This window comes from Pempheris klunzingeri, chromosome 13, assembly GCF_042242105.1.
Source record: "Pempheris klunzingeri isolate RE-2024b chromosome 13, fPemKlu1.hap1, whole genome shotgun sequence".
Taxonomy (NCBI): Eukaryota; Metazoa; Chordata; class Actinopteri; order Acropomatiformes; family Pempheridae; genus Pempheris; species Pempheris klunzingeri.
Genome location: NC_092024.1, coordinates 6,262,034 through 6,284,006, shown reverse-complemented (window position 1 = coordinate 6,284,006; position 21,973 = coordinate 6,262,034). Strand labels below are relative to the sequence as shown.

The 21,973-nt window shown below is 42.2% G+C and overlaps 1 protein-coding gene across 1 annotated transcript; it reads left to right on the top strand.

Moving 5' to 3' along the window:
- Positions 1 to 7,453: 7,453 nt before the first annotated feature.
- On the top strand, positions 7,454 to 20,809 carry LOC139212046 (disheveled-associated activator of morphogenesis 1-like). Its single transcript, XM_070842490.1, has 25 exons — positions 7,454 to 7,639; positions 7,752 to 7,841; positions 9,031 to 9,102; positions 9,351 to 9,445; positions 9,557 to 9,776; positions 10,144 to 10,257; positions 10,665 to 10,775; positions 11,000 to 11,103; positions 11,247 to 11,313; positions 11,597 to 11,714; positions 11,832 to 11,970; positions 13,227 to 13,285; positions 13,698 to 13,885; positions 14,001 to 14,276; positions 15,660 to 15,767; positions 16,347 to 16,444; positions 17,160 to 17,244; positions 17,447 to 17,553; positions 17,935 to 18,023; positions 18,200 to 18,368; positions 18,694 to 18,801; positions 19,187 to 19,247; positions 19,431 to 19,565; positions 19,959 to 20,126; positions 20,309 to 20,809. Exons 1-25 carry the CDS (start codon positions 7,454 to 7,456, stop codon positions 20,507 to 20,509), a joined length of 3,168 nt encoding a protein of 1,055 aa, XP_070698591.1. The 3' UTR covers positions 20,510 to 20,809.
- Positions 20,810 to 21,973: the final 1,164 nt, after the last annotated feature.

The following is a 21,973-nucleotide window of genomic DNA, read 5'->3' as shown; positions in this document are numbered from 1 at the left end:
TCTGCTGGAACGATTCCAAAACTGAATTTGAAATATGTAAAACTAGGTCCCAGAGTTATCCTTTAATATACCCCACCATCTACAGTTTGCTTTTATTTTGTGAATCAGGTACCAATTAGGGATGGGAATTGTTAAGATATCATTGGTACCAATGCTATCATGGATTCTAATTATCACTTTGATTCTGTATCAGCTCTTGATTATTGTTATTGATTCCTGGTTCCTTTACATTATGCCTACACGGGTTTTTTGCATCAAGGCAGCTTTTCCATTGTCTCTTGAGTGTGAACACAGTGTCAGTCTGTCGTTTATTTTCTTCCCTGTTCCAACACACCTCATTCAAATGATGAGCTCTTCATCACGCATGATAACGACCCATTAATTTCATCAGGCGCGTTGGAGCATCGAAACATCTAAAACATGCGGGGCAGTGGGCCCCAGGACCAGGAGTGGGAAACTAAAGGTGTCTTTGTAAAAGAAAAACTCTCTCTTCACTGCTAAACTGGTGCGCTGCATTCACTGTCACTTCCACTACTGCTCGCTCTGTCTTCCCTCGCTCCACCACTCACTCACCATGAGCACCTGAGTCGCTGCCCTATCCACCTGCTTTAACATCTCACCTGAAATGATCCTTTTACAGACGTAACCAGCAGAGTTGTTGTCTTTCTTGGTGAAATGAAGCCACACTTTGGACCACTTCTCCCTCTCTGCCATGACTCCTCCTTTTCCAGTGTAGACAGAGGACACTGAAGTCATTATTTTGTAAAGTACAACTGTCAGCATCAATAAAAGGAATTGATAAGCTTGGAGGCATACGGTTCCAATGGATCGGACAATTTTAAGGCAGTTCTCAAATGGAACTCCCATTTTAGGGTGGAAGAAAATAAGAATGAGAGAAACAAGGGAGTAACATTGGGCATTTTAGAGAGAAGGAGAAAACATTATACTGTTCTTTATCTCTCCTCATTGACTGATTAATTAGTCACGAGTTAATAGCAGTTAAGTAAAGCAGTACACTCAACCTGATCTCACAGAAATATGCGGTATAACCACAACTTCTTATTACTGTAATGTGTTAACATTACATGCCATCACCATGGAAACAATGTCAATGGAAATCAACAACCCATCGAAGTTCATGAAATAGTCACAAAATGTAATCGAATATATTAAATATCTAGTAGAGCCGAATCAGTAATAACCCTGCATATAGATGATCTATGAATGAATTCAGTATGTACATGATATCATAGTATCATAGTCATAATAACAGTTTTGTAACATAATGACGCCACTTCTGCTGCGAAACACAGACAAAGAAACGTGATTGTTTCTAGAATCAAGGAGGAAATCATTCAAAGCGATGGCCTTAACAATAGTGTTGTTGAAGGACACTGTCGTGTTGTCATGAGCAGAAATATTTAACAGGAAGTTAAGTGTCTGTTCAGTGAGGGAAAGCGTCTTTGCCTCCACAGAAACAATCGACTTTCGCTATTTTCCAGAATGGGAGGAGAAATTAATTCAAATGGATGGTCATAGCAGTAACCGGTTGTGTTATTGACTATAAAGGACATGTTCTGGACCAGCTGCAGACCCTCCTGACTGCCACCGACTGGCGTGGATAATAAAGAGGAGAATCTTGTGTTTGAATGTTGAGAAATGAAGCAGTTAAAGCTAAAAAAAAACGAACATAACATGTGAAATAAGAAGACAGCTTCCGAGCTCCCAAGTCCTCCAGTCCCCCCCGACAGAAACACGACGTGACAATCCCATAGAAATACATGAGTCTGAAAATCACTAGATTAAATCTCGTGACTATGATGCTTTCCATTGACATTGTTTCCGAGTCTCTTCTCTAGTAATTCATCATTATCTACTATATTGTCCTCAATTCTACTCAGGAACTACTCAATAACGATTTATTCATTATCAGGTTGCTCCTTGTTTCTCTAAAACAATTTATTACTTATTTCTGTAAATACTGGGTAGGCCTACCTACAGCACAGGGCAGTGTGCTGAGCATATAATAATTATGGTTTAACTTACTTCACAGTGATTATAGCTATAAAAACTACAACAATGTGTGTTTGATATTCATTATAGTTTATTGTAGCTATTGTATATTGTAACCAGACATAAAAGCTGCTCAAAGTTCTTCTCTACAGCAACTACATTTCAACAAATGCCAGATTTTCTGAAAAGGGAAAGAGGTGAGCACATGAAAAAAGTATTGTACGTCCTGCAGTCAGTCCACTGGTGTGTACCCAACACTTTTAGATTCTCATTTCATTTTGATAAGTGAAACAACAATGGGTTCATGGGTAACTACTTTGGACTGTCTGCCATAACACAAATCCAGAATAACACCGGCCTTATCCATTATAGCTGAAGACCAAAGATCTGGTTTGGGTTGGTCCTCAGGTTTTCCCTGGAGGACCTCTGTAGTATGACAGACTCTGTCCATGAAACCATGTGAAAGTGGTGCAGGACATGTGGATAACAGCCTCATCAACAACAAGAAAGAGCCGCCGCTAGCAAACATTTACTGACTGAGTTGTCCTTGAGTGAGACAGTGAATTCCCTTCAGCTCCAGGACTGCTGCTGTGACACAAACCTCTGACGTCTGTGTGGAAGGGGGGGGGTAGAGAAAACACGCTTTGCCTACAGGGATCAATTTAGTATTGATTTAACCCTGCCAACTCTGAGCTGATCGGTTCATCAGAGCATCAGAACACACACACACCGCTGATCATTATGAGTCCTGCAGCTACCGTTGATGTTCTGTTATGTAAAACACATTTATGTGACTGAGGCAATGGCACTGCCAGTGTGCACTGTCAAATATTAACAATATTAACTTTCCTCTGTAAACAGACAAGAGGAAATAAATCTACTGTGGCAGTATCCAGTGGTGGAATGTAACCGTAATGTAACATGGTGGGGGTGGTTAGCAGTGTTACGTAGGAGCAAGAGGGTTCCAGGTTTGAATCCGCTGGCAGCCTGATGAGAAATGGGCTACTGGAACAAAGCATAGGTGGTCAGGGGCCGAGAACATGGATCTGTTGGAATGCTACTATGGAAGTAATCCCAGTGAGAGGGCCTACATGCAGAGGATGTGGGATCTACGGATGCTTGGAAAGCCAACATCTAAGCTAACCAAGAAGCAACTACTAGCTCAGTGTTCCAACATTTGCAAACGAGGATTGCTATCACAACTAGAGATTGATGAGGCACAACAAGCATGCTACGGCAAGGACAACAGGTCAGAGGGGGATATCATCATCACCCCCACACTCCTAGCCCCAACAGTAAACCGGATACCAGTCAACCCCGCTGCTGATTACCAAGACTAAGTAACAAAGTGCTCCTTGGACGTCTGCTGGAAGATGTGAATGTAGCACTACATACCGTCCCTACTAGGACCATAACTGAGACCAACAGCAACAGTGAACCCATGGAGAAGGAGGCTGGAGGCAAAAATCAAGGCAACAAGGAGAGAAGTTAGTCAGATATCAGCACTACAGAAAGGTGTGGAGAAGAAAGAGGAGCATAGGAAGTACAACAAACTGTCCTTACCTGAGGCACTGGAGACTGCCAGGTAAAGGCTCGCAGCCGTGGATACCCAACTGGAGAGGCACACTGGAGAGGCACAAGCCAGGAGATGTTGGGTGGATAGGATGTTCTCCACTGAACCGTCCAAAGGGGACACTCAGTGGCAAGGTAATACCACAAGAACAGATCCGCCCAGGGCTGAGACTGACCAGCAGAGGAAGAGCATGTGGGAGAAGGAGGCATCACATAACACAAGTGTTCAGAGGCTAGTAGATCTAAGAACGGACCACAGCCGTGAGACATGCTGCAGAAGGGCCTTATAATACATGATTTAGTACAAAAGCAAAGCTGTACAGTACATATAACTATGAAAATATATAAATACTGAAAGAAATCCTACCGCATGGTCCACTGACTTGCTTTTTTCTGAGCTTTCAATCTCAGTTCACAATCACCGGTTATCATAAGGCTGATGGTCCGTACTTAAGGGAATGTGATGACAACTGAACCAACTTAATGATTTGTCAAAATGCAAGCGAGTTCAGCAAAACAGCTTTCCAGATGAACTAAAGTTTTAAATAAATCATTTCAAATACTCATCTTTGAGTTTGACAAAAAAGTAAACACAGAAATTAGCCCCCAGAATAAGCTATTGTTGCCATAGTGATCTATTTCTGAGCTAACCAAAGTCGTTGCCTACTCATCCACATATTCAAAGTTTGACTTTTACTGACGTTTTAGTTGGCTGGTGCTGCTTTCCTCTGTCATTTTGTGGTTGTATAAAATGATACACAAGACATCATAGTTCCACTAAATAGAATGATGCACAAAAGCATGGATACACAATATACTCTATATGATGATGCAAAGAGTTGATTTAGAAAGGAAATATTAACAATGCAAAGTCTACAATTTCTGTTTCTGCATTCCCAGATTCAATTTTTTCTCCAGTTGTATGAAGCTCCATCTCTACGAACTACTAAACCTCATGGCACAGTCAACGAGGAATCATTTCCATTCATCTCTTCCTGACAAGATAGGCAAATTCAACCAAAAATCCCGATCAGTCATAAATGAATTCACTAGCTTCAGCTTTAAACCAGATCTCAAATCAGTCTCACAGAGATGATCTAATAGGTGTTATTACGTGATATGAACACGGCCATAGCTAGACCTCATGAGTAACTGTGTCTAACAGAGCACGTACTATAGGAGTAGCCTCCAAGCCTCTCATTTTCATTGAGAAGCTCCACACCTGTACTACCTTGACAGCCTAGTGGTTACAACACATGCCGAATGACCGCATGGTCAACCGCATGGTCAGCACATCCGTCACCAGTTCAATTTTTAAACCTGGGCCCTATTTCATATTTCATTTGGGGTTTAGTCAGGGCCGGTGACCCAGCTCCACACCTGAATCTGAATAAGCGCCACTTCTCGCAGGGCTTCACCGTCCTTGAGGGGCACACCTCCCTCCTGCAGCAGAGGGTGTGTCTCACGCCTCACATGTCCTGCCTCTCCTGAAGTGCCTGTCAGCCCAGTCTGGCCTTTACACTAACCTGTTCTCTGCTGCTGGCTTAGGTGTCAACTTTTACTCACTGACAGGGAAGCCAGTCATTAATCAGCATTCACTGTATAAACGAGAAACCTGAGCAGAGAACTGTGCCCTAAAAAAACAAATATATCAAGACTCAGTCTAGAGAACACGTGATAATGGTCAGGAGGATCACTGATGAGTTACAGCTTCAAAACTGTGCATTATGCACTTTTAACTTGTCCAACCTTGATTCTCAGCAGTGGCAGCCTCTTCCTCCGCCATAAGCTGAAATTCCTCCAATGTCTATTCTGGCTCATATCAGTTGTCCCAAGTGTCTGATTCCAGTCCCAAAAGATGCAAAATAGAGACTGTGTGTTACAGAAACATTGTGTAACCCTTTAAACCACTAAAATCATACAACAACGCAAACAAACTAACCAATCAAAACAGAGAAACACCAGCGACTCCTGTGGTCTGCAAGGTAAAATTGCTGTTTTTGTCAATGGAGTCTGGTGGTTTCTGGTTAAAACACTGAGGATCTTACAGGGCCATCGCTGTAGGGAGCCTTTCTATAATGCTGTCAGACATTTAGAGTCAGTGGACGTGGGCACAGTTGCCTCAAAAGATTTCGTTGCAGTCATTGTATTGGACTGTGGACAACAGGCATCGGACCAGTTCCAACATTTTTTTTTACCTACCAGACATTTCTAACCCCAAATAAAATGTAAAATGGGGCCCAGTTTTAAAAATACAGAAGAATCCTTTACATAAGTTTGATATTGAATATTAAGTATTAGATATCAGTATACGTTACTCATCTGAAAAGCTAAAACATTTGTGCTTCTGGCCACCCAGTACAACTCCCCTAGAGCTTTCTATAGACCAATGGCTTCTTACGATGCACGGACCGCAATGATGAACAGTAGGGGTTTAGGAGTCTCTCAAAAACGTAGGAAGTACATAAAAAAAACCTAAGAAATATCCATAAAATATGCGACAGAATGCGCCATGAAACAAAACCACAACATCAGAATCATAAAGCACTACGATGTGTTTTACCACTTCATTACCAGAAAAAAAGGTGGATAGAAAGAACTGATCAATCAGGGGACTGTGATGGAAGTGAACTGAGCCACACCTCATGACTCAGCTGGGTGAACAAGAACTGTTCCAGCAGGGGCTTGTTAATCACACCCAAAGGAAAGTGTGTGTCTTGTTATGTTGCTCTGTGTGTGTGTGTGTGTGTGTGTGTGTTTGGCCGTGTTGGCGTTGATGGATAAGAGACATTTCTGTGGGTTTGCAGACCAATAAGTGTTTCTGCTCATTTTGTGTATTGATCTTTTAGACATGGATAAGTGTGTGTGATTGTGTGTGCATATATACACATCCATGATGGCACTGTGATAGTAATGCAGGGATGTTAGTTCAAGCACTGTGCTTTTTTTTGTTGTTTTTTGTCAGAGGCCCATCTGTGCAGAGTTGGTTTATCTCTGCATTAGTAAAGTTACTAATTGTTGTTAATCTCAGCTCAAAAAATCATTTCAGCATCCACTAAATGGACTCAGAGTTCTATCTCAGGCCGTATATACAGTGCAAAGTTGATCAGATATTATGAGTCAATGCCATCGAGTGAGTGGATGTCAATGGACGCCTATTTAGAAACATCGAATTTATTACACAGCACCTCCTATACAATCTAAATTCTAAAATAAGTAATGATAATAATAAAATAAATAAATAATGTACATAGTTTGTGTACATACAGAAATGCATGAAGCCTTAATGTTCTAAAGCTCCTTTAATTCCTGTTGCATCTATAATTCAAACAATACAGGAAGGTCAGTGAGTTTCTATAAACATAGTCATCCAGAGATCATGCCGATCCCACCAGCATTAAAAACAATCACACACATTTTCCTCAGAATCTGCTTCTCAGATTGACGATCATATCATCAGGTGCAGAATCTTATACAAAGCTGACATTGCACACTTCAAGGTATAAAGGTATAAAGGCTAGAAATGGGAAATTCTATGAATTATGTGTCTATCAAAGCGACTTTTGTAAACATATCACATTATTGGAAAATGTTTTCTCCAAGATTTAATACTTCATCTTATTTTATTCTTCTTGTATTGTATTTTCCTCTTCAGGTGTCTCACCATTGTCCTCAACTTGAATGTTTTACATTTTTGAGCAGCTTCATTCAAAAGTCAAGGAAATGTAGTGTTTGCTTGATCTTACTTAGTCAGATCTCTCACCACTGTAGACTGCATCGGAGCGAGGGATTCAACGACAACACATCTGACAGATACTTTCTGCCTTCATCTTCAGTGAGTACTTCTGGTGCGGTCCCTGTCGTTACCATGGCATCCCAGGAGAAGCAGCCCCAGGGGGGTGGCCTGTCCTTTCTGTTTTCCTGCTGCTTCAAAGAAAGTGACCAACCAGAGATCACCTACTGCCACGATAACATCAACACTATGGCTGTACTGGAGCCGACCCTGCCTATGCCCCCCCCTCAAGACCTGGATTCAATGTTCACTGAGCTGGTGGTAAGTAAGAGACCAGAGTCAGTGGTCCTATTCTGGACCTTCAAACACTCACAATCATTCAACAGCTTTCCTCCTCGTTCTACCTTTCCATCCTCTCTTTCTTGTATTCCAGGATGAACTGGATCTTACAGAGGAGCACAGAGCTGCAATGTTTGCTTTGACTGCAGAGAAAAAATGGCAGATATACTGTGGTAAAAAAATGGTAAGTAACTATGACAACAACAGCCAACTTTTGGGGGTTTTCTTTCTTTTCTTGGGTAAGAGCTACCACCACCAAACGGTTCAATATGCTTCAAACGAACTACATCGTACAAACCTTCGGACAGCCTCCCCGAGAAGACATTCATGGCATCGCACTCAATCAGTCTGACCTCACAGAAATACATGAAATGACCACAGGCTCTTAGCGCTGCATAACATGGTGGCAGCACCGCAGGAACAATGCCAACGGAAAGTCAACTAGGATCCTTTGTTTAACAGATTCCTTGGTTTAACAATGTCACACAAAGGGAGGTGCTTAATGCTGTTTTGTAGCTCAGAAAACTGTATTTCACCATTTTGATATAATGAGGTAGTTTTGAAGGAAGGCCAGAGCTTCACTGTAAAATATCAACACTGATCAATTCAGTTTGTTGAAGGGAGTTAAAATTACAAATGATGTTTAAGTAAGTGACCTCTGGTGGTCATATGAATCAGTGAATGTTAAACATGGCCGAATAGATCCTCAAGCAGCTTGTTAGAACCCATATTTACATGTCTTGGCCCTAACTTATGTCACATGCATAATGTAAATAACATAACATAACTTATGTAACTAGCATATAGTCGCAGGGGGGTCAAATCCTTTTGAGACAGCAGCAGCCATTGTGTTGAATTTCTTTTAGAAATTGACTGACAATCTGACTAGTATTTTGTATTTGAAGGATACTGAGTAGCCAACGTAGCCTGTTCCCAAGGAACAGACTAAAGTGCCCTGGCTTGTAAATAACAGCTCATAAGCTTTAGATGTAAATGACCAAACAATCTAACTTACACATTCACCAAACTTTGGTTAGTTTTAAAATGATTGGTCAGTGAATTAAACATTAAGGCTCAATGTTCTAGGAGTGTTTTTGCATGACTGGCAAACATTTTAGCCTCCTGTATATCGTCTGTGTTTGCTGTTTGCTAGTCACTCTTTAGAGTAGGAGGCCAGTGCTCCCTACCTTTTCTATCAAAGCTGGACTTTCTGGCTCGAGATTTTTAACAATAAGAAAACACAAATCAACAATCCCTTCAGAAACCTGTGGGTGATATCACAAATCCCCATGATGTCCATGTTTTCCATAATCTATGATTACAGCACGTGGACATGTGTACATATGATGTGTCTGTGTATATGTATATTTCAGGAAGCAGAGGAGAATAAAGGAGCGACTAATTGGCCAGAGTATTACATTGACCAGATCAGGTCCATTGCTGTTGTGAGTAAGCTTCTAAAGTCTGTTTTCAATTCTGCTGTTCCATCCCACTTTATTCACAAGCACACATATGCAGATTGTAATAATAATAATAATGTTTAATTGAATTGAATAGCAGTGTTTTGTAACTTTACATCAGCTGATTAAGTTACAAAAAGCCAAACTCTCCACATTATTGCCTCTGAATGGATACATAACCCATTTTGAAAAAAGTTGTGTGGTACAATGTGGTTAAACCCTTCTCCTCCCAGAGGAAGACTCTGCTGGCAATGGAGGGTGAGGAAGAGCAGGGAAGACATAAGATTGTAGATGGTCTAAAGACGGCACTGAGGACACAGCCAATGAGGTACAATCCAGTTACACAATCCACACACGAGCTATTTGGAAAATGTTGATCTTTCCCAAACCTGGGTTTCCTAAAGAATACACCTAACCTGTTCTGTTTGGTCTCCTTCAGCTTTGTGACACGATTCATTGAGCTGGATGGTCTGTCTTGTATCCTGAATTTCCTCAAGTCAATGGACTATGAGACGACTGAGTCTCAGGTCCACACCTCACTGATTGGCTGCATCAAAGCTCTGATGAACAACTCTCAGGGCAGAGCTCACGTCCTGGGTCACTGTGAGAGCATTAACATCATCGCACAAAGCCTTGCCACGGAAAACATCAAAACCAAGGTACACAGATAGAGCACGAACAGCACATAAGATGCTAACGTTTGTTTTGTTTTCTAATGAATCATTACCTGGGTCTGATGGAAATACTATAAAGCGCAGACAGCATACGTCAAGACAAAACCTATACAAAGAGAGAGGTAAAGGTGGAGCAAGAGGATGACTGCAAACAAAGATGTCTGGCAGATGACATCGAGAACGTGGCTGATGGAATATTTGAGGATGAGATGGTGATGAGGATGTTCTAACGCCTCTAGTTAAACAAGTCAGAGAGTTCTTATCACGCTTTTCTTTAAGGTCTTAATCTGTGTCCCAGTCATGAAGTTCTCCCTCTCCATGTGACTGACCATTCTTCTCTCTCTCTCCCTAGGTAGCAGTGTTAGAAATCCTGGGCGCAGTATGTTTGGTGCCAGGAGGCCACAGGAAAGTACTAGAAGCTATGGTGCACTACCAGACATTTGCCTCGGAGAGAACACGTTTTCAGGTGTGCTTTGGTTCTGTTCATTTGTGTGTCCTTCATTCAGGATGATGTAAGTGGAGATGAAACAGATGTCTTGACTGTAAATGAAAGTGTTAATGATAATAATAATAATAATAATGATGAAAATAATATAGTATTATGCCATCAGTTGTAGGAGTTTTAGGCAGTCCGTATTTACGAACAACACACTAATGACTTTATTTCTCTGAGCCTTAGTAGAGTTACGTAAGATTTGTCTTGAGGTGGGTCAGAGGGTCGTCAAAATCATTAGCAATCATCCTCGAGAGAAAGAAAGTGCTTGTCGTCATTAGATTTGAGGCCTCGTAGGTTCTGATAAACATCAAAAAGAAGAGCAACGATAGTCATCCATTTATGATGGTATAACCTGAGTATTTCCTGTTTGTGTGCAGAACCTGCTGACAGACTTAGACAGATCCACAGGTCGCTACAGAGATGAAGTTAATCTGAAGACTGCCATTATGTCCTTCATCAATGCTGTGCTCAGCCAGGGAGCGGGAGAGGTGAGGAACTGTCTGTCTGTTTGTTTTAATGACCATCACTTTATGATGACACATGTCTGTTAGGAGCTGCTTTGTGATGCATTATGATACATTAAGGCTTCATATTTGGTGACTCACTTTTCTTCTTTTAGTGGCCTCTTAAAAGATTAGTCTATATTTTCTATTTTTTATTATTGTCAATAAATCATGTGTGTGTGTGTGTGTGTGTGTGTGTGTGTTTTCAGACCAGTCTGGAGTTCCGTATCCATTTGCGCTATGAGTTTTTGATGTTGGGCATTCAGCCAGTCATTGACAAGCTACACTCCCATGACAACGCCACCCTGGACAGGTATATCAGGTGCACCTAAAGGTGCTAGTGTTTTGAATCATCGATACTGTATCATAGAACTAACGGTCAGTATATCATATATGTACTTTGGCATCATTTGATTTAAAATGGCCTTAATTTGTTAATTGTGTTACTGTTTTCAGACATCTTGAGTTCTTTGAGATGTTGAGGAATGAAGATGAGCTTCTGATGTCCAAACGCTTTGATGCTGTAAGTCTTTTAGACAAACCTCGCTTGTGTCCAAAGGCTTCATTACTAAAGTTTGTTTTCTTTCTATTACATTCACCACAGCTTTAAGGAGGATTCTTGGAAATCAAAAAACACGTCAACACATGCTGCATACTGTCATCACAAGTTTCATTAGTGTAGTACACTGTTCCTTTATTATACAGCACACTTGTACCAGCTTGTTCTTGGCATTTCTTTACGATGTCAAAAAATGAAAATGCAAATCAGATGTGTAATGTGCCATAAACCTGAGCTTTTGATACAGGTCCATATAGAAACTAAAAGTGCCAGCAAGATGTTTGATCTGATCAAGAAGAATCTGAGCCATACTGAAGCGTACCCCCACCTTCTGTCTGCACTGCACCACTGTCTCATGATGCCTTGTAAGACTGCCTGTCTGTTTGCCTACCATTACTTCTTTACTGTTTTTGAAAAGCCATAAAATGCTCCATGCCAGTCGTAGCTTTTTCCTCTGCTGACTCCTCGTCATCTGTCTGCAGATAAGCAGAACAACACCACTCTTCAGTACTGGGTGCTGTTGGACCGTATCATTCAGCAGCTGGTTCTACAGACAGACAAAGGTGAAAACCCTGATGTTGCACCACTGGAGGACTTCAATGTTAAAAATGTTATACGCATGTAAGTTCAGAATCTACGTCTTTAGCAATGATGACAGATGAAGCCAAATACATAGTGCTCTGTAAGAAGAAGTCATGATTAGAATAATTCATCATAAATTAACAGCATTCACCTCAAGTCAAATAACTTCATGAAGTAAACATTTCATTAACAGAAAGTCTTTGTTTTGCAATTTTGAATGAATATGACGAAAAAGTAGACGTAAGTGTTACTGTCCTCAGGATAGTGCCTGTGGACTGCAGGGTCCAACACTTGTTCAGAGGATATATATGTTAGGACTCAATGGGGCTGTGGAAAACAACTCTGGAGTCAAAGCCAATAGCACAAGTTACCATCAAGTGCATACCAATGTGATGCACTATCCCCGCTGCTGTTCTGCACAGATCTGAACCCCCTCAGCTAGATTATCTCACAGAGCAACTATGGATGCCATTTCTGAAGCAGAGCAACCATCTCCACTACATGAATGACATTAAGCTGCATGCCAGGAATGAGCGAGACATCGACTCACTGATCCACATCACCAGGACCCACAGCAGTGATATCGGAATGTCATTTGGGGGTCAAGTGTGGTTGGATTGTATCTAAGAGAAGGAAGATGATCAGAACCAAGGTGGTAGAACTACCAGAGGGCTTTGCAGATGTTAAGGACAGCTACAGGTACCTTGGGATCCCGCAGACAAAAAGGGGGCCATAAGGAAGTCAGGCAAAGCCAAATACCTCCAGAGAGTAAGGCAGGTCCTGAAAAGTCAGCTGAATGGGAAGAACAAGGTCTGAGCCATAAGCACATACACCCTGTCAGTCATCAGATAAGAATAAGAATATGATAAGATAAGGGTAAGAATGCAGGCAGGAACAGCATATATGGGACCCCATAACCAAGTGGCTGACATAGTGGACAGGAACATCTGGACTGAGTATGGGCTGGAAGCCCCACGCATTCCCAAGGAACAGCCACAGTGGTGCTGGTAGCACTGTGGACTGTGACCCACAAACTGGGAGAGCAGCTCCAGGTACTACATCTGAGGCCTGGTCTGTCCAGAAGAGCACAGTCCTGGGAACAGTTAAGATACTGCACAGAACCATCACACTCCCAGTAGAGGAACCAAGCTTATCTGTATGTTTCACGAGTATATATTGTAACAATCGAATTTCTTTGGTGTTATACACACACACACACACACACACACACACACAAATGTACATGTATATATTTAACTGAAGTTATTAATTAAATGAATTTTGTGTTTCTCTAGGCTTGTCAAGGAGAATGAGGTCAAAGAATGGAAAGAACAAGCTGATAAAATGAGAAAAGGTTAACACACACACACACACACACACACACACTACATGTACATGTACAGTTAATCACTTTTACAGTTTTACATTTTGCTGACTTGAACATAGGGAATAAATGCTTAGTAAGAGCTTGGCTGATTTCACAATGTAATTAGAAAAACGAAATAATAATAATAATAACTAAACTAGTGGGTACATTGGGGTCCTCACACACAGCACAACTCAGAACTGAAACATGGTAAATATATCACGATGCAGAAAATGACTGTTCATGCTTGTTTGTAGTCTTTGGCTCCGTTCCTCCTCTCATCATCTGTCCAAGCACCTCCGCCATCAAGAATGCTACTTTGAGTTACTCACCTTGAGTTTGTAAAGTGGACACCCTCCTGTACGTCACTCGCTTCTGTCTCACCCTCTCTTCTGTCCAGAGCACCAGAACTTGCAGCAGCGTTTTGAAAAGAAAGAGAGGGAGTGTGAGGCCAAGAATAAGGAGAAAGAAGAGATGATGACAATGCTCAACAAGATGAAAGACAAACTGGAGCGAGAGAGCAACGACCTCAAGCAAGCGAAGCTCCAAGTGGCAGAGCTGTCTGCTCGACTGCAGCAGCTCCTCTCTGTACGATCACCTGCACAACATGATTGTTTCATTTCCATGTTTTCATCACATTGCTCACCCATGTTTCTGTTCAGAATGAATCCGTCTCTGTTACGATCTTCTGCTCTCTTGTTAGAGCTCCAGTGTTCCAGGAGGACCTCCTGTGACTTCTAGTGGTCTACTTCCTTCTGGTCCTGTCTCGTCCATCACCTCACCTCCTCCTCCACCACCACCTCCTCCTCCTCCTCCTCCACCACCTCCTCCTTCAGGTGCCCCACCAGCCTTTGGCATGGCTCCGTTTGCCCCACCTCCTCCTCCTCCACCAGGAGCTCCTCTAGGAACTGTCCAGAAGAAGAATATTCCTCGGCCATCTAACCCCCTGAAGTCATTCAACTGGAGCAAACTTCCTGAGGTACACTTCCTACTTCCAGTTGTGTTGGTGCTGCACTGTGCCGCTGTTACAGCTACTGTTGTCAGTATCACTGCCGCTGTTACAGCTACTGTTGTCAGTATCACTGCTGTTGTTACAGCTACTGTTGTCAGTATCACTGCTGCCGTTACAGCTACTGTTGTCAGTATCACTGCTGCCGTTACAGCTACTGTTGTCAGTATCACTGCTGCCGTTACAGCTACTGTTGTCAGTATCACTGCCGCCGTTACAGCTACTGTTGTCAGTATCACTGCCGCTGTTACAGCTACTGTTGTCAGTATCACTGCTGCTGTTACTGCTATGACAGTTGTTAGCACTGCAGTACCTTCACAGTGTTCCTCACTTAAACATGACTGAGGCCTCTAGTTTTACAGCGGTGTACTACAGTGCTGTGTGCTGGCAAAGAGACCAGTTGCCATAGTGTATGAGCAAAGCTGGTGGCAAGACCGGATGGAGCTAGTTCAAATGATGATCTGTGTGGGTCAGCCATCTGAGTCACTGATGTCATGAACCGTATCACAGTTACGTATCTTAGTAATTCAGTCATTTCCATAAAATGGAAATTTGTCTCCTGCACACATACAAATGACTGTTTACTCAGCATTATACAATATAAACCATCATACCTTTTTAGCCAAGGTGTACCTATAACTAGAACTGATGTCCTGGTCTGACCCACTGTGCCACTTTCAAGATAATCCTGAAAATCTATATAGTGATTAGTAATATGGTCAAGTTCAGTCATCTTTACAGAACCACACTGAGCTGATACTAAAGGGCAACACTACATCATTTAAGAACACTTCAAAAATGATGCTTACTAAAACAATTAATATACTGTCGCTTTTTGGGTAATAAAAGTGATCTAGCTGTTATATGTTGAAGCATGTCTGGAGTTATATATTTGTGTCAACAGATCCCACATGCAGACCAGAACCGCTAATGAATGTATCTACTAACTAGTGACTAGAAAATGGTCCCCAACAACATGCACTATTTCCTTATGTTTGAGTAACATTTTGTGAAAGTAACACTGACCAGCTGTTTTTTTGTAGTGAAAATCAGATATTTGACAGCCCTTTTTAAAGACCTGTGTCTTCAGTAAGTGTCAATAGGCTTGGGGAGCCTCTGAGGGAAGTCAGAAAGTATAGAGATGGACTAACACATTGTTGGTGTTAGTCTTTACATTGGATTTGTTGAGAGTATTATAGACCAACACCAGACTGAGGCTTTAATCAGCGAATGTGAGACGACAGCTGACGATCTTCTTGGAGAGTTAACAGCTATGAGATACAAGTGAAGTCTCTGTAAAATATAGTTATTAGTCCTTGAATTAAGATTTTGTTGCATTGTTCTTTGTTGCAGAACAAGACAGAAGGAACCATATGGAAAGAGATCGATGATCTCAAGGTGTTTAAAGTTCTGGATCTAGAAGAGTTCCAGAGGACCTTCTCAGCTTACCAGAAGCCACAAGTAACATGTTACTCACTGACACTACACATAGTAGTCCTCTAAGTCAACATGTCAAAGTGTCCTTGGCCAGGACACTGATCCCCAGCTGAAGCATAGCTGAATGTGTGTGAAAGAACAGTCTCCTGCTTAGACTCCTCCTGAATGAATGATGTGTGAATGGGTGAATGAGGATGTGATGGAAAAGTGCTTTGAGTGGTCGAACTGACTAGAAAGGAGCTGTACAGATACAGAACATATCACTTGTAGGGTGTTCGGGTTTGTGGACCCGATTTAATCCGTTTTCATGTTCTTTATCAAAAGAGTAATTATACGATTAATCATTTTTTCAAACTCAAACTCATCAATATGAGCCAAGGCCAACGAGTCTGAGTTTGAAAAAATAATTAATCGTATCTTTTTTCTCTTGAAAACAGGTCCCACAGACCCGAACACCATACAAGGGTTAAACTATCATTTTATTTTGTTTTCTGTTCATCAGTTCTGCGTGTCATTGGCTCAGATCTATCCGATCACTCACAGATTCTGTTAATTAAAAGTTCAGTTAGATTGTTGTGTTGTTCTGTTTTTATGTATTAACAGAAGGATGCTGAGGATGACCAGACTTTTGCTAAGAGAGTCAGGGAGCTGTCAGTAATCGACGGTCGCAGAGCACAGAACTGTAACATTCTGCTGTCACGGTCAGTGTGTGTGTGTGAGGATTACCACTTATTGAAAAAACCGGTGACGGATGTCAGCGATGGAAATTGTTGTATTCACATGATCTCTTATCAAGTTTTCACACCCACAGGCCTGCTTGATTTATGATATATACAGTACATTAAAGTAGAAATCTGGTGAGGTCTGTTCAAGAGTGGCCTGCATCTCTTCATGTGGGACTGATTGCATTGAAGAATCATATAAAAGTTTCACTCCAAAACTCCAAAATGGACGGCAGGTGTTTTGAGCGGTCCAGATGTTCTCCCCTAAACCATCCGAAGCACCATTTTTGTCAGTGGAATGTGAAAGGTTGAAAATGAGTTATTTTCTCCTGTGATAAAGTTGATGTAAGCCGAAAGACTAGAACTGGAAATAAGATGTCTTTAAAATAAGAGTCAAGGCGTACAGACATTTCTGTAACAGACATGTCCACTGTAGCTACATGACCCAAAATAAGAAAGAATGGCTGAAGAATTTCACATCCCACACTGGGTTTTAATCATTTGTTTGTGTGTCAGCGTAACGTTAAGAGAAGTGTTTGATTTGTACATTTACTACATTGGTATATTGTATATTTGCAGGATATAAACTACATCTTTCATAGTAATAAAAATGCATTGTACTGGAAATTCCTTTGAATTAAAAAAAACTATTTTATTTGATTTTAATTTAGTAATCTAAATTTCTGTGCTACAGGCTGAAGCTGAGCAATGAGGACATCCGCCATGCCATCCTGACCATGGATGAACAGGAAGACTTACCTAAAGACATGCTGGAGCAGGTGCCAATGACACACACGTACAAGAAACACAATCTGAAGACACACATCTTAACATAGTACTGTGAGAAATACAGTAGCAGAGTCCAGTTGTTCCCTTTCGTACTCACGTGCTACATCACAATATATATTCATGTTGTATATTTATGTGTCATATTATTGAGATGCTGACAGTTGGTGTGTGTGTGTGTGTATCTGTGGGAAGCTTCTGAAGTTTGTTCCTGAGAAGAGTGACATCGAGCTGTTGGAAGAACACAAGCATGAGCTGGAGCGCATGGCCAAAGCAGATCGCTTCCTGTATGACATGAGCAGGTACACGTTCAATAGAAAACACCACATACACATTCAACGTCTGACCACACGGCCTGGATGTCTGTCGACATGGCAGTTCATCTATGAAAGACAAAGATCGTAGATTAGAGATCCTGTAGAGCGTGGTGACCTCTGACCTGCCAAGCTGTGGTAGCTGTGTGGCCCAGGCTAGTGGTCGGCACCAGGTAGCACTACAAAGAGGATTATTAAGCCTGCAGTATGATTCATCAGAGGTGCTTGTCAGATGGTGAAACTGCTCAGGGAACCCCCTCTCCCACCACACCCTTCTTACACTGGATAGGGGGCTATGTCCGACCATTCCTGTAACTTTCAGGCATTCACCCCTTCTCTCTCAGAGGTCTGTTTTTTGCCCTCACCCAGCATCAACCACTATCAACAGAGACTGAATGCTCTCTACTTCAAGAAGAAGTTTGCTGAAAGAATGGCTGACGTCCAACCTAAAATCAAAGGTATTTTTCAACGGTTAACTTGGCTTGTTCCTTTCTGAGAGGAGGGCTACATGCCACTGAGATTGATGACTCACTCTCTCTCTTCTGGCTTCCATATCACGTTAGTTATTACAATATCGATGTGAGTGCCGTCTGTGACCGTATGTGATATTTCCTCCTTATCTCTGTGGTTTCAGCCCTGAGTCTTGCATCCAGGGAGGTGGTCCAGAGCGGGGCGCTGCTTCAGCTCCTAGAGGTGGTTCTGGCCTTCGGGAACTATATGAATAAAGGACAGCGCGGAAATGCCTATGGATTTAAAGTGTCCAGTCTCAACAAGATAGCAGACACCAAGTCAAGCATTGACAAGTACAATTCACAACGAGGCTATGCACACCACAGGTCTATCTCATAGCAGAGATTCTGACAGGCGACTGTAGGAAAAGCACAGGTGGAAATAATATTCAAGTTTTCAAGAATTCAGTTTCAGAGTCCTGGTGTCATGCCGGGCCATGTCACAATGCCATGACTTATTGGGACACTTATTACGTTATTAGTAACACCTGCGCTTTTCCAACTACGACCACTCAAAAGGTCTGCTATGAAAAAAAGGCCATTCTGCCATTCTTTAGCCTTTTTGTTTAAAAGCCCCTGTCAAGTGATAAATGGTTGACCGTGCATGCTGTGTTTGCAGAAACGTCACTCTGCTCCACTACATGATCACCATACTGGAGAGAAAGTATCCTAAAGTGGCAGCTTTCAGTGAAGAGCTACACCATGTGCCAGAAGCTGCTAAAGTCAAGTAAGAATGGACAGACACACACACTTTGGGGCAGAGGCTATTGGAATTGTACTTGCAAGATCAAGTCTATTGAAATTTTGTTTGTATTGTTATTGAGCCAAGATTAGTCATATAAAAATGTGAGGTAGAATACTTAACCATCTACCCTTTTTAATGAAGTATACAAGTACTGCACAGCATACAGAAACACTGGGGTGGTAGCACATCTGGCAACCTCATGTAGTGAAAACACTACAAGAAGCTGAAGAACCAGTTCCACTTTAAACTCCACCTAACACCATGAATGCCCTAAAAAGAGATGTTGAATGTATTGTGTTGTAATGTAATGCAGCCGTCACATCCCTCACTACCTTGTATCTCTCTGCCTGTGTCACCATGTCTGCAGTATGACAGAGCTGGAGAAGGACATTGGTAATCTGAGATCTGGCCTAAAGAGCGTTGAGGCTGTGAGTGAGCTCATTAGAGTGCCTTATAATCTATTCAGTATGCTTAATCATCCAACCACCTGTAAATCCTTTGTAAAGAAAAGCACAAAATACATGTATAGGAAATATCCCCATATGTGAAATCAGTGTGTGCATGTGTACTTCAGTCGTCTGCCTATCCGACATGTGTTTGTTCGTGTCCAGGAGCTGCAGTACCAGCGGACCCAGTCCTCTCGGGGCTCTGCCGATAACTTTGTCCCTGTGGTCAGTCAGTTCATCACGGTGGCCTCCTTCAGCTTCTCTGATGTAGAGGAGTCGCTCAGCGAGGCCAAAGCGGCGGTGAGTGGCCAACAGATGACTGTTTCTGCCTGCAAACACGTGTAGCATCATTACACAGGTTTCCACTGTTTCCACTATTTATGCTAAGCTAAGCTAACCATGTTCTGACTCCAGTGGTGGAATTAACACACATATGTGACGTTTCTATCTATCATCCCTCACTCTTGGAAAATAGATGTATTCCTCAAAAAGCTAATGTTTTGTGGAAGGGTTGTCCATTAATATTCATGTTGGCCTTCACATTACCTCCAGTATGTAGAGCAGACCAAATCTTTCTGTGGTTTATCCTTGTGCATGACAAACAACCACTGGAACTTCAGTGTGCTGTTCAAAGAGACGAGAGTGAAGCAAATGACCAAATGACCACTTTCACCGACATGTCTCTTGTTGAAGTTCGGAAAGGCACTGAAACACTTTGGAGAAGACCTGTCCAAGCAGCCGGAGGAGTTCTTTGGTATCTTCGACGCTTTCCTCGCAGCTTTCTCAGAGGCCAAACAGGACAACGAGAACACTGCCAGACGCAAGGAGGAAGAGGAGAGACGGGCACTCGTGGAGGCACAGGTTAGGATAGTGGTCAGATAAGTATTCTACACCTTGTGTACATTCATTAGAAAATTACATTGCCTACCCACTTAAGCAGTTTCCATACACTGACATGGTCTGATCAGCTCTTTCACGGACAAATGTACAGTAAAGATGTATATTGAACCCTTGCCATACGATCTCTCACTCTTCTTCTCCAGCTGAAGAGAGACAGGGAGCAGAAGGCGAGGAGTGCCAAAACAAATGAAGAGGAGGGCGGAGAGTTCGACGACCTGGTGTCTGCTCTGCGGTCTGGAGAGGTGTTTGATAAGGATCTGTCCAAAATGAACCGTAGGAAACAGCGGAGACATAACTTGTTTGACAGCAGCCGGGAGAGACCGCTGACAAAACTTGACCAGTGAGAGGACACTTCATGCACATCAGCACTTCCCTGAGACTGTAAAGGCTCAATGGAGGTATTCTGCTTCATGGGTCAAGGTTGGGGCAGCATGGTGGTGCTGTGGTTAGCACTGTTGCCTCACAGCAGGTTCAAATCCCGGTTTGAACTCGGGGTGTTTCTGTGTGGAGTTTGCATGTTCTCCCCATGCTAGCGTGGGTTCTCTCCGGGTACTCCGGCTTCCTCCCACAATCCAAAGACATGCACATTAGGTTAATTGGTGACTCTAAATTGCCCGTAGGTGTGAGTGTGAGAGTGGTTGTCTGTCTGTATGTCTGTATGTGGCCCTGCGATTGGCTGGCGACCAGTTCAGGGTGTACCCCGCCTCTCGCCCGAAGTCAGCTGGGATAGGCTCCAACTCTCCCCGCGACCCTGACGGATAAGCAGTATAGAAAATGGATGGGTCAAGGTTGTATAGAGAGTTCATACATCTATGTATATGTAAAACAGTGCAATCATTTCTGTACTCATTTGGCCCTTTATTGTGCGACCTTGTACTATGGAGGGCTACTGCTGAGAAGACTGTTGGTTGCTAAAAGTCTTCTTTTAAGCCTTTGTCATGAGATCCCATCAGTCTTGCTATTTGGAGGAAGTATGCTGCTTTCATATGGTGAGGACTCAGAGGAATAGTTCAGACAGCAGCTAGCCCAGCTCTATTCAAAGTGTTTTAAAAAAAAAACCAAACTGACACCTCTGAAACTCACCAATTGAAGAAACAGTTCAGCATTCTCCAACAAAGAGAAGAGATTTAGATGGAGAAAGTTTCAGTAGAAGTTTTGTCCCCTTTGCCATAGTTGTAAGTACACTGTAGTCTAAGTACACTGTGTGGAAGTCTTTTTCTGTCTGCATGTACAGCACATGTAGATCTTTTAGGCGAGTTATGTACTGTATGAGTGTACGTATGGAGACGTGTGTAATGTATTTTCTCCTTAAATATACAATAAATCTATACATTTGGCAAATACAAATGCTACTACTGCCAAGAGGTCCCTTAGATGAGCTGGAAACAGCTAGTCTGATTCTGTTCAAAGGTAATGAAAAGTCCACCTACAAATACCTCTAAAGCTCACCAATAAGCAGGTTATATCGTGTCTTTAGTTGGTTGTCTCTGATGATAAGACTGCACGCAGTTACAGCATTTGACTATTTGTTTGTTTGCCAAGGAAAGGTTCCAGCCCAACTATTTATAAAATCACAAATTAGCCTATTTTCCACCAACATTTCCAGGAACTTTTATTACCAGGAATTTATTTACCTGGTAAAAGAATTCCTGGTAATCTGTGTGGTTTGTGTTTCCACCGCACCTCAAAGTTCCAGAACATTTATTCAAATCAGGCTGATGACGTATGGGGGAGTGGCAGAATATGCAGGTCTGTGGCTCAGTATGGCGTCGAGCTGGTCATACCACTTATTAGAACGGCGGCTCCTG